This window comes from Charadrius vociferus, unplaced genomic scaffold, assembly GCF_000708025.1.
Source record: "Charadrius vociferus isolate BGI_N301 unplaced genomic scaffold, ASM70802v2 scaffold333, whole genome shotgun sequence".
NCBI classification, from domain to species: Eukaryota; Metazoa; Chordata; class Aves; order Charadriiformes; family Charadriidae; genus Charadrius; species Charadrius vociferus.
The window spans coordinates 1,313,518-1,325,286 of record NW_009647682.1 but is presented as its reverse complement, the minus strand read 5'-3'; the positions used below and the strand labels follow the sequence as shown (position 1 = coordinate 1,325,286).

At 57.2% G+C, this 11,769-nt stretch overlaps 2 protein-coding genes across 2 annotated transcripts in view; both read left to right on the top strand.

Moving 5' to 3' along the window:
* The window catches only part of LOC104283195 (receptor-type tyrosine-protein phosphatase V-like), an 11,855-nt gene extending 450 nt beyond the window's left edge, over positions 1-11,405 (top strand). Inside the window, exons 2-10 of the mRNA XM_009881350.1 lie at positions 860-923; positions 3,823-4,089; positions 5,129-5,398; positions 5,979-6,245; positions 7,720-7,992; positions 8,656-8,916; positions 9,487-9,759; positions 10,224-10,493; positions 11,071-11,405. Coding sequence (XP_009879652.1) covers positions 860-923; positions 3,823-4,089; positions 5,129-5,398; positions 5,979-6,245; positions 7,720-7,992; positions 8,656-8,916; positions 9,487-9,759; positions 10,224-10,493; positions 11,071-11,405 — 2,280 coding nt within the window. The remainder of the gene's footprint in view (positions 1-859; positions 924-3,822; positions 4,090-5,128; positions 5,399-5,978; positions 6,246-7,719; positions 7,993-8,655; positions 8,917-9,486; positions 9,760-10,223; positions 10,494-11,070) is intronic.
* A 288-nt stretch (positions 11,406-11,693) lies between these two features.
* Positions 11,694-11,769, top strand: part of LOC104283194 (receptor-type tyrosine-protein phosphatase V-like) — a 22,955-nt gene continuing 22,879 nt past the window's right edge. The window contains exon 1 of the mRNA XM_009881349.1: positions 11,694-11,763. Coding sequence (XP_009879651.1) covers positions 11,694-11,763 — 70 coding nt within the window. The remainder of the gene's footprint in view (positions 11,764-11,769) is intronic.

The following is an 11,769-nucleotide window of genomic DNA, read 5'->3' as shown; positions in this document are numbered from 1 at the left end:
GCGCCCATGCCGGCACGGCTCCTCGCCCCGGGAATGGGCTGGCTGCTGTTCCCAGAGGTCCGGAGCCCCTTCACTCCCCTCCGCATGCACACTCCCAAAAGCACTGCAGTCAGTGGGGGAGCCAGAAATGAGTCAGCCAGCAGAGCCAAGGGGGAAATAACTAAAGAAAGATGACTGCTCCTCTGTGGCTTGTTGCGGGACGGGGAGTGGGCAGAGACATTTCCTTTAATGTGGAGGGAACTAACCTCAACCTAAGCAGGGCACACCCTGCTCGCGAGCAGACTGTGGGGAGACGGGCATCCCGCGAGCGTGCTCAGCACCCGCTGTGGTGTGGAGGGTGCTGGAAGCTCTGGAGCTCTCAGGCCAAGCCCTCGCTTTGCAGCCTGTGGGGGATGGCAGCTGGACGGAGGTCTGGGGTCCTTCCATGCTCCCCCTCCATGATCGTGGGAAGGGGGGGAGCCTGTAGAGATTGCCAGGGCCTGTGCAGAGCTCCCTCCCTGCCCACATCTTCCCCTTGTGCCCTGGCTTTTTTGGTGGGATGTCCACCCCTGTGGTCATGGCCCCATGTTGGTCTGCAGTCCTGACCCATGCAAAAGGCCAGGGCAGCCCACAAGCTATATCTGCCGAGTCTGTGTCTCTGTCTTGGCTAGGGGAGGGCGATGTGAGCAGTCATCTGGGGTCTTCTGGGAAAAGGGGTCACAGTCCCCAGAGGGTTGCAGCCCCCAGATGTCATGGCAGGCTGGGACTTGTGCCTGGCCAGCCTGACCCTGCCCTGCACAGGGCACCTCTCACAGGCGTTGGTCTCAGCTCAGACCACTTCACCTTGCCCCTCTCTCACTTGACACCTTCAATCCCCCAGGGCGAGGGATGTAACCGGACAGCACGGGCAGGGTTGGAGGGACAGGAGGCACCCATTGATAGAGGTAAGTCAAAGCAAAATGGTTCCCAGGCTGTGGAGGGTGGTCTTGGTTCCCAGGAATGGTGAGGTGAGCAGATGTGCTGGGCCGGGACGCTCGGAGTTAAGAGTGGTTTTGTAAATACTCTGCTTTAGACTTACTGCAGGCTGCAGGTCATGGCCAGGGAAGGGAAGGGGGTCAGTCCCATCCTCGTCCAGTAACCAGCCTTATGGGGACAGTGTGAGAGACAAACAAGGCTCCAAGCTCTCTCCTTCCACGGAACATCACATGGGCTCAGCAGCAGCACAGACACAGGAGCTCTGCATGGAGCACCTGCAGTTGGCTGGGCAGGATCATGCTCCATGGGGCTTGTAGCCAGTGCGGTGCCCACGCAGTGCTGGCCCGTGCCAGTGAAAACTCTCCCAGATGATCTGCAGACTTCAGTCGGGGCATGGGGTGTACCTGGATGTGGCTGTCTGTGATGTGGTTAGCAGAGCTTATCTATGGAGACATAAGCAGCATTGTGATCATGGGCCTCAGGGCTGGAGGATGCCTCTGGCCCATTTTAGGTATTGGTACATTTGTACTGCAGAGGTGAAGAAGGTGATTGCCAAGTGACAGATGGAGGCAGGCAGTGCAGTCTGTTGGAAACCTGAGAGAAGCAGACAAACATGGGTGGAGAACTCATGCCTTCATGAGATAAGAAATAGATGGTGAAAAACCGTCCTTATTTGAACTCCACACAGGGCACAATCCCGCTGACTCTCTTCAGGAGGAGATTAGCCAGGTCCCGTGCACCAGGAGCTACTGCCACCAGGTCTCTGCTGACAGCAAGGGGAGCCCAGGGCAGCTGGCCCAGGTGTAGAGACCTGACCTGTGGACACCCAGCTACATTCAGATAACCCTTCCTGAGCAGTCTGTTCCCAAATCTGCCCTTGAACTGCTCGGGAATGTCACTGAGAAGGCCTTTTCCAGGGGGAAAGGCTCCTCTTTTGTGTCCATCGAACTTCCCCAATTCCCTTTGCACTCACCTGCTGAGTGAAGTTCTCAGCATGGCAGCAGGCTCCAAACAACGGCATGGCATGTAACAGAAGTTGCATCAAGTTCTGAAATTGTCCAGCTTTGTGGGAAGGTGACACGCAACACCTGAGCGGTCCCAAAGGTGCCCCTGGCCCTGGGGCTCGCCAGACACTGCTCCTTTTTTGCTGTGTAAAGGCAGCCCCCAGGCAGACCTCTGGGGCATGAGCTGTGCTTGTTTAAAGCTTTCTTGCCATGCCAGATCACATGTAAGCCTGTTACAACGTGTTGCACATCATAAATTTCAAGTGCTAATTATTACACAAATGTCTTATTATCACTAGAGCTGCTCTGGTGTTTCTCAAAGGCTGGAGGCAATAGAGAGCTCATCCTTCACAGCAAGGCTGGGGACGGGGAGTGCATGACGATCTGCTAGTGGAGGCATGGGGAGGCAGAGACGGAGCCTGCAAGGGTCATGTTGCCAGCTTGCTCCCAACAGACAGGCTCTGTTTGGCTCCTGTTTGTGTAGGTGGTCCCTGAGCAACTCTAAGGGCAGGGATTCAATAGCAGTTTTGGCCACTGACCCACCAATTAGGCCAAGCCCCGTATGCCGCTTCCTTGTCCCCAGACGCTCTCCATCTGGATGCCACCGCACCGGCCCTGCAGCCGCAGCTTGCTGACCTTGCTGCTGCAGCAAGGCCAAAGCAGGGACACACCTCAGCAGGGGCTGTGCCAGTGTGGCCCCATACTTCCTCCACGTATGCAGTGTCCTGCTCCTCCCATGTCATCTGTGCACTGGGCAGGACAGTGGGAGGCAGTGCCTGGACCCCTCCAAAGCAGCCTTTACCCTCTCCTCTGTCAGAGCCCACACAGAGACAGCGACTGTTGCAGGGAGCGAAACAGCCCCACTGCCATATCCATCCTGCTCCCGTTGTCCTGCTTCTGCAAAGTGGACCCAGAGCCCACCAACATTTGTGTTCAGTTTTGGGCCCTTCGCTACAAGAAAGACAAAGAGGTGCTGAAGTGTGTCCAGAAAAGGGCAACAAAGGTGGTGAGGGGTCTGGAGAATAAGTCCTACGAGGAGTGACTGAGGGACCTGGGGTTGTTTAGTCTGGACAAAAGGAAGCTGAGGGGAGACCTTATTGCTCTCTACAGCTACCTGAAAGGAGGTTGTAGAGAGGTGGTGGTCAATGTCTTCTCCATAGTAAGAAGTGATAGGACAAGAGGAAACGCCCTCAAGTTATGCCAAGGTGGGTTTAGATTGGATATTAGGAAAAATTTCTTCACTGAAAAAGTTGTCAAGCACTGGAACAGGCTGCCCAGGGGGGCAGTGGCATTACTATCCCTGGAGGTATTTAAAAGATGGGTAGATGTGGTGCTGAGGGACATGGTTTAGAGGTGGTTTTGGCAGCGTTAGGTTGATGGTTCGACTTGATGGTCTTAAAGGGCCCTTCCAACCTAGACAATTCTGTGGTTCGATGATTCCATCGAACAAACCAAGGTTCATCGAACAAACCAGGGCTCAAACCAACCAAGGTGGTGAGCAATGGATTATACCCAGCCAGGGCAACTTTTCTGCTATAAACCAGGGCTGTCTGGACAAAGCATGTGATGGCCTGAAGCCTTCTGGTCTTTCTCCAATGGAGGAGATGCTCCATGTTTTGGAGCATCTCTTTCACATGGTGCCTTTGACCTCAGTCCGTGGGGTTTTCTGATCTTTCTTGTGTTTTCCAAAGGCAGTTCAGAGCCCTCGGGTTTTGGGGCCTGACCAAAGTGTAGCAGTGCCCATGGTGGTGGCCTGTGCCAAGGTGTGCAGCAAGGGTGGCTGCGCTGGGGAGCCTGTCCCTGCAGACTGGCCACCCAGCAACATCATACCAACCTCTTGAGTCTTTTGGCTTTGCCTCTGCAGGGACCGTCCTGAACCTCAGTGTGAGTGACCATGGCCGGTCGGACTCCCTCCTTCTGTCCTGGGATGAGCCGGAGGGGGGTGCTGAGGGATATTCGCTCGCCCTCTCCTCCCTGGGGTCAGGCACGCTGCTGCAGAATGGATCTGCTGGACCCAACATCACCAGCTTCTGGTTCCATGGGCTGACCCCTGGCATGCACTATGAGGTTGAGGTGACGGCCACGCTTGCCTGTATGGAGACCACCAGGCAGACAGTCACAGCACAGACAAGTAAGTGCTTCCCCAGGGACTGCAGTGTCAAAGGCTCTCAGTGCTCCTACCAATGATCGTCATACTGCTTTGGAGGTTGGGAAGTACAGGTCTGTGTGGAATCCCATGAGTTCATGGAGAGGTCGGGCCTTTCTTCACTTCCACAAGGATTAGGGTCCTTCCCTGGTCCCCAGAGGGTCATTCCCTCATCCATGTGGAGGGAGGGTCCTGTCCCTGCACCTTGCATGGGCAGGGTTCATGCTATATCTTCTCCTGGAATAATATAGCTAATGATGGACCAACCTATGATGTGTGCTGCAGAGAGCTGAGGGGTGGAAAATGTCATGCCTGGAGGTCTAGAAAGAGTGACAAGGAAGTAGCATCTGCTCCATGATTTTGGCACATCTCTGTCAGTCACTGGCTTACCCACCAAGCCTTGCTCTATGCTGTCCCTGGCTGATGCCAAGGACTGGGGAAAGGGTGCAGGGCTGGTAAGCCCACAGCTCAGGTGAGGATGGCAGCCCTTGCCTGCATCTCTCCAGAAGATCCTTGTGTAAATCAGTGCAGGTGAAGTTGGAAAACCTAGAAAAGGAGAGTAGAGTTGGAGGGAGGGGGTTGGCCAGCAGAAGGGAGGGTGTCAGACAGCAGTGGTGGCTGCAAGGAGCAGGGTCTGGTGCTCATGGGAAGTCAGGTGTCAGGACCCACAAGGCCAGCAGGAACAGAGGACCTGGCAGCAAGTGAGCTCACAGGTAAGCGCTGATGTCTTCGCCTTTCTCAGTGCACACCTGGTGTGCTGTCCCTGACCAAGTCTCCCTGCCCAGTTCAGAGTGACTGTGCAGAGGCTGATCCAAAGGGGATGGTGCAGCCCACACAACCCTGGGGAGACTGGTGAGCTGGCAGGGAGGTAATGTGGCTCTGCTTGGGGAATTGGATCCTGTGGAGTTAGCTGGCAGGACCTCACCAGGTGAAGGCACTGTCCCACCAGCCGCCCTTCAGCAACCTGGTAGGTCAGGCACCCCACGGCAACCAGCCAACATTGTCTGTGCCATGTCCAATGCAGGTCCTTCACCTGTCCGCAACCTGAGCCTGAGCAGCGGGGGGAGCTCTGCCATGCTGCATGCCTCCTGGGCGCACGCCCATGGGCAGCGAGACTGCTACGACCTTGCCCTCTACCACAGCGACTCCCAGACGCTTGTGAGAAATGTGTCCATCCTGCCAAACGCCTCCACCTTCCTGTTTGACGGGTTGCTGGCTGGCAGCGAGTACGCCTTGAAGGTCAGCACGCTGTCTGGATCCAGCCAGGCGAGCACCAGTATCCACCAGTGGACAGGTAGGGAGTGATGGGTGTGCCTGGCCAAGACGGAAGAGGTGGGAGAAAAGGTTTGGCAGGAGGGGTGAAGCACATGTGCCGACTGGGCTGGCAGAGAGGAGGAGGTCTCCAGGCCTGGGATGGGGAGGTTACGTAGGATGGGGAACAGCTGGGAGTTTTTCACATCCCTGCTGTGAACCCAGCGTGCTTGGCCATAGGGACATCCTCACACCTCAGTCCTGCCTTGCAAGACCTGCAGCTTGGGTTTGGGTGCTCCATGTCCACATGGGAGAAGGGCAATCTGGGGATCTTGACAAAAGATCTTGGCTGGTGGGAGCTGCAGAAATGTTGCATTACCCAGGCTGCCACCCCCTCTGCCCTGCAGCCTGAAAGGTGACAGTATGGAGGGACCTCAAGAGCCCCTCAGCCTGCCTGGGAAGAGACATGGGAGAGACACCCCTCAGCAGACTGTTGCCAGACCTTCAGCCCTCATGCCAGCATAGAGAGCAACTGTGGGTGTAGGAGACCCTGGGGAGACAGGAGGGTCCAGGGAGCCTCAGCCCCAGCACTGAGCCTCGCTCCCTCCTGCTTTTCCCCGCAGCTCCTTCCATCCCCACCGAGCTGAGGCTCAGCCCGGGCTCCAGCACCAGCCTCATTGCCTCCTGGGCAGGCGCTGGGGGGGCTGCCTGGCTGCACCTTACACTCCACAACCTCCTCACCCAGACGGTGACCACGACCCTGTCAGCCAGGAGGGGCCTCACCAGCTACACCTTCCAGCATCTCCACCCTGGCACCCAGTACTGGTTGGGACTGAGTGCCACGGCTGGGCCCTACACCGTAGGGGGACCCAATGCCACCGCTTGGACATGTGAGTATGATGGCCAGGGATGGGGGAGGACCTTGGTGGCCCTGGCTTCCTCCCTGCCTCTGGTCCAGCCTCTGAATCCAGAGGTCTCTTGCCAGAGCCCCGGGTACAAAGGGCAATTCTTCTGCTTGGACCTGGCCAAAAGCTGCTCCAGGACGCAGCTCTGGGGCACTGTGATAGTGGGGCCAGTGAGTCCCCTGGGCAGGTGAGTTCCCAGTGCCATCCTGCTTCTCCACGGGGTGCACTGGGATCAGCCTGTGGCCTCTCCCTGAGGAGGAGGATGGAAGGGTAACAGATCCCACTGGTGCTCAGTGCAGCTGGGGCTGGGCTCTCGCGTGCCTCAGGCCTGTCCAAGGGCAGCAGAGAAAACAGGGGACAAGGGGATAGCAGTTAGCTAGTTTGAACTGGAGGTTCCTGGAGGGAAATGGAACTTTGGTCCCCTTTGATTGCTGTGAAGGGTATATTTTGGTAGCACCTGATTTTGGTAGCATCCTGGTGGATGTCCCTAATGTCCTGGGTGCTGTGCAAACATAGCCAAGGAAGTCAGCAGGTCAAGAAGTTGAGGTAGACCTCCCAGACCCCAGCTAGTTGCACCATTCAATCCAACTTCCTCCACCTTCTGGCCTTAGGCTGACAGGTCCTGAGAACAGGTGACTTCCACCACCACAGTCCTGGTTTGCTGCCACCATGTACGTAGCACTGCAAATAGTTCTGACCCTCGACTTAACCTCCCAAATGTTCCCAGGAAAACTAGAGGGGAAATGGAGAGGGCAAGCCTAGCCTCCAGGACAGAGCAAGACTCATGCCAAATGCCAAGAAAGCATTGGCCCTCTCTAGTGAGGAGCAACAAATTATGGAGGTGCGAAGCTGCAAACTCAGGGCTGTTGTGTCCAGTGACTTCTCCTGGCCGTGGGCAGAGACACTGGTCAGGCGTACGCTGGAAGGACCTGGGTGCCACCAGCTGACGAGTCTCCAGCTCTTCACTGCTCCACCTGCCAGTCTGGGAAACTGGAGCCTGCTCACTGCTGAGTCTGCAGCTGGGATTTTGGAAGACCTCCACACCCCCAGCTGGTTTGTTTCTGCTTTGAAGCGAGTCTGACTATCCCTGCCGTTGCTGTCTGAAGCTCTGACCTACTCGACTAAACAAAAGTCCCTGGTGCCAGACGCACGAGCCAGGGGCGTCCAGCCAGGAGTTCGGTCCAGGCCAGTTCCTGGGAATATCAGCAAGCTCATGATGGGACACAAATGGAGAGGAGAGGGACTTTTAGGAATTTCCCAGCAAGGCTGCCAGCTTCATCTGGGCTCTGATGGACAAGGAATGGTTGTGCTGGGAAATGGAGACAGCACGGTCCAAAAAGATGTCTAAGGCTGGATGTGACCCTGCAGATAAGGAAGCAGGGAATGAGGCTCAGGAGTGTATGGGGTCCAGAGCACCCCATAATCCTGATGCACATAATCCCGTTCCCTTCCCTTCCAGACCCCCTGAGCCCTGGCAATGTGACTCTGAGTGCTGCAGAGGAGCAGAACTCCTTGCAGGCTCGCTGGAGCACCCCAGTAGGAGAGAGGGACTTCTACCTGGTGACTCTGCAGGAGGGAGAGGACGGTGCTCCGACGAGGAACATCTCTGTCGGCGGAGACAACGGTCACGTCACCTTTCACGGGCTGAGCCCTGGAAAGCAATACTCTGTCCAGGTGACGGCGGTGGCTGGGCCTTACCGAGCATCAGCCCGCAGCACAGCAGCATGGACACGTAAGCTGAAAGCCCAAGCATGTCCTTTCAAGGCCATTTCTGCTGCCTGATGGAGGGGCTGATACCCGGAGGGAGGCTGGTGGGACAGGGAGGGGGACTGCAGCAGAGGCAGAGATGGAGCTGTGCAGTGCAGTGGCGCCTGGTCTCAAGGGCAGGCTGTGGGTCAGAGCAGCAAAATCTGCTGCCCCACAGCTCCTCGTGAGGGCGGACTCAGAGGTCCTTGGCAGACTTGTGCCGGGTAGTGTCAGGCACCAATCAAGACCAGATCCTACTCAGTAACCTTTGGACTCGGTGTTCGGCAGGCTTCAAGACAGCTTCCCCTCCCTCTGCTTACCACGGCTGGTTGGGTAGTGAAGCACCACCAGTCTCTCCAGAGCAACGTCTTCCTGTGCCCAGTTCCTCCTTAGCAACTTGTGGAGCTGCAGTGGGTGCGCAGACAGCCACCCCAGAGCTACCACCGCGGGAGGGAAGGACTGGAGCCTTAAACAGTGTGGGGAGGCACTCACCCAGCCCCTGGTGCTGGGAGCAGTAAAAGGCTCTCCCTACAGCCCTGGCTGTCCACGTTTGGTGGGGGAACACTGCAGAGTGTCACGAGAGCAGCCTGGCTGCCTAATGCACTGCCCCACGCAGTGACATGCACAATCCCATCCTTATCCCTTGCAGAGCCGCTAGCACCATCTGGTGTGAGTCTGTCCAGCCAGGGGAGCCCCTACAGCCTGCTAGCTAGCTGGGAGGAGGCAGTGGGAGAGGGCTACATGCTGGCCCTCAGCCCCATGGAGTACCCCATGAAGAACCGCTCGCTGCTCAGAGATGTCACCAACTTCACCTATGAGGGCCTCCGCCCTGGGACTCTCTACACCTTTGAGGTCAGCACCGTGGCTGGCCCCTACACATCCTCACCCCAGCGCATCACCAACTGGACATGTGAGTGCCACAGCCCTCACCACAGCCCAGGGTTCCCACTGGACCTTGTCCTTCTCCACGATGTCATGCCCCAGGGCATGTGATAGTGTGGGTCTTCTGCAGCTTCATGCAATAAAAGGGATGAAGGCTCAAGAGGAAAACAAAGGTACTGCTGGATGTGTCTGACCCTGGCTCGTATCCCAGTCGCCCAGCACAAGGGTCAGCAGAGCCCAGTGCCCTCCTCCTCCTCGCCCAGGCCACCCTTCTGTTGCGCTGCTCAGGCTTCATCTGCCCTGAACCACCTCTCCACCACCCTGGTCCAGACCATCCCACTCACCAACTCCTCCAGCACTACAGCAGTCCTCTCTTACCATGCCAGTTTGAAGTCTGAGCTGGCCCAGTCCCTGCCAAACTGGTGTGTGTCTGTCAGCAGGGAGGATGGTGGCCTGCTCAGATCCTGCCGGTGACCAGAGCACCTGGATGTGGGTTTTCACAGGGAAGGGGCTCCAGTCCCAGCACATTTGGGGTTGCACTTCTGCCAGGTGACCCCAGTCCAGGTGTAGCTGTGACTCTAGACCTTTCCTTTCCTAGACCCTTTGCCCCTGGAGCATCTGACCCTCAGCAATCAGGGCCGCAGCACGTCTCTGCAAGCCTCCTGGAGAGCTGCTTTCACTGGCAGCACTGGCTACACAGGCACCCTCTGGGAAACCAAGTCCGGGGAGCAGGTCAGGAACATGACTATGGGGAACAACTGGATGAATGTTACCTTTGAGGACCTGGTCCCCGGGCGACAGTATACACTGGAGGTGGCTGCTATGGCTGGACCTTACAGATCCCCTGTGCGATCAGCCACAGACTGGACATGTGAGTGTGATACCCCTACCTCAACCCTACTGCAAATTGCAACCATGGCCTGCTGATGAGACCAGAAAGCTCATGGCGTGGAAGCAAGGGAGGGTGTGGACCATGTATGTGGGTGCAGGGGAACCAGGGTCAGGGATGCATAGACAGGCAAAGAGTGGAAGGAGAGCCACATTCGGCCAGGTTGGAAGTAAAAGGGTCTGCAGTGCCAGAGAAACACATCACTGAATAGGAAACATCTCCGAATGTCACCCAGCAGGAAAGCTGGAGACCTGCTCCAAAGTTTGTTGCTGAGTAGAAGCTCAGGCTGTTCTGTGGTTTGATATGCCACAGCCCATTTCTGACCTGAGCCCACGAGGGACAAGCAGTGAAGGGTGCCCAGGACAAGTGCATGCAGGCCCCTACTCCACACTGAAGCAGTTCCACCATGACTGCCTCTCACCACTTAAATGTCTCTTCTCTCTCAGACCCCCTGGCTCCAGCTGGTGTCACCCTGACCAACACCCGACGCCCGCTGGGACTCTCTGCCTTCTGGGACAAGGCTGCTGGTGATGTGGACCAGTTCCACCTCCAGCTCTACAGCAAGAGCCATCCAGCACAGAGGAACATCTCGGTGGGCCCAAACACCCACAACTTCACATTCCTGGGGCTGTCCCCTGGCATTCAGTACTTCCTGAAGGTGACCGTCCTCGCTGGTCCATACAGATCCTCGTCACACTTTGCCACTGAGTGGACATGTGAGTGAGAAGTGTCCCCAGCCTCCTGCAGGGATGGGTCATCCTGGCACTGCCTGCAAGACTGGACACGGACATGGCATGGACATGTCCAGGCAGAGGGAGGGCTGCAGTGAGACCTGCCCCTGGAAATCAGAGCGTGTCATGAGTTAGGTGCTGTGTGCTGGCTTCTGATCCCCAAAAGACCCTTTTCCCCAGCTCAGGCTGTCCCCGGTCAGGCTGAACCTTCTGCCTAGACCACTCATGATCTCAAGGCCAGCCTGGGACTGGTGGGACAGGGGTGCGAGAGAGGATGCACAGAGACCTGTATGGGCTTGCTGCTCCCTGTCCATGGAGCAGAGCAGCCCACTGGGGAGCTGACTGCTCCCCTGACTGCTCCCTTCTCAGTATAGCACCTGCCTGCTGGCGGCACCTTGGGAATATGGGCAGGCAATTTGCATGCCCTCCAGGACAACAGCAGAGCTGGCAGTCAGTGGCCACAACTTCTCCTTTAGCCCTGTGCAGAGGTGCAGGCTGTCTCCTGGCTTCTTCAGTTGCTTTCCTCCACCATCTCATGTATCTCCATGCTGTTTCCCCCTAGATCCACTGTCTCTGGCTAACGTGAGTGTACAGCCTGGCCGGAGACCTCAGGAGCTACATGTGAGCTGGGTGGAGTCAGGCGGTGGCAGAGATCACTTGGTACAGCTCTCGGTGGCTGAGTCCCTGTCCATCATAAGGAATGTGTCTGTCCCCCGTGGAGTCACCCAGCTTGACCTGGAGGGGCTGGTGCCAGGGTCCCGATACCGTGTGGAGATCATTTCTCAGGCTGGGCCTCATCGCACCTCCTCTCAGACTGCCATCGGCTACACTGGTAGGAACGCAGCTCCTCTGCACCCATCCCCATCCCTGGTACCCAGCCTGGCTCTGACCTGGTGAGCGGCTGGGTACCAAGAGGGGGTCCCAGGGCTGCTCTGCAGGAGGGCCCTGAGACCATGTCCCCACAACCCCTCTGGTGCCTGTCTCCTACTCAGGATGCTGGCTGTCTAGTTGGGACCCTTGCTCATCCTGAGCCCAGCAGCTAAATGGGGCATGCTGTAAGCTTGCCCCAGCACTTTGGGCCAAGGGGGTCTCGGGCCATGGTGGTGATGCACCATTATCACCTGGGACACAGGGAGTAGCTTTGATCTGGGAGCAACCTGCTGCTCTCAGCAGTCTTTGGACAGCATGTTAGATGCTCACAGTCCTGCAGCTTCCGGCTTCATTCCCGAACTAGAGTCAATCCTGAGTATCCCAGGTTTGT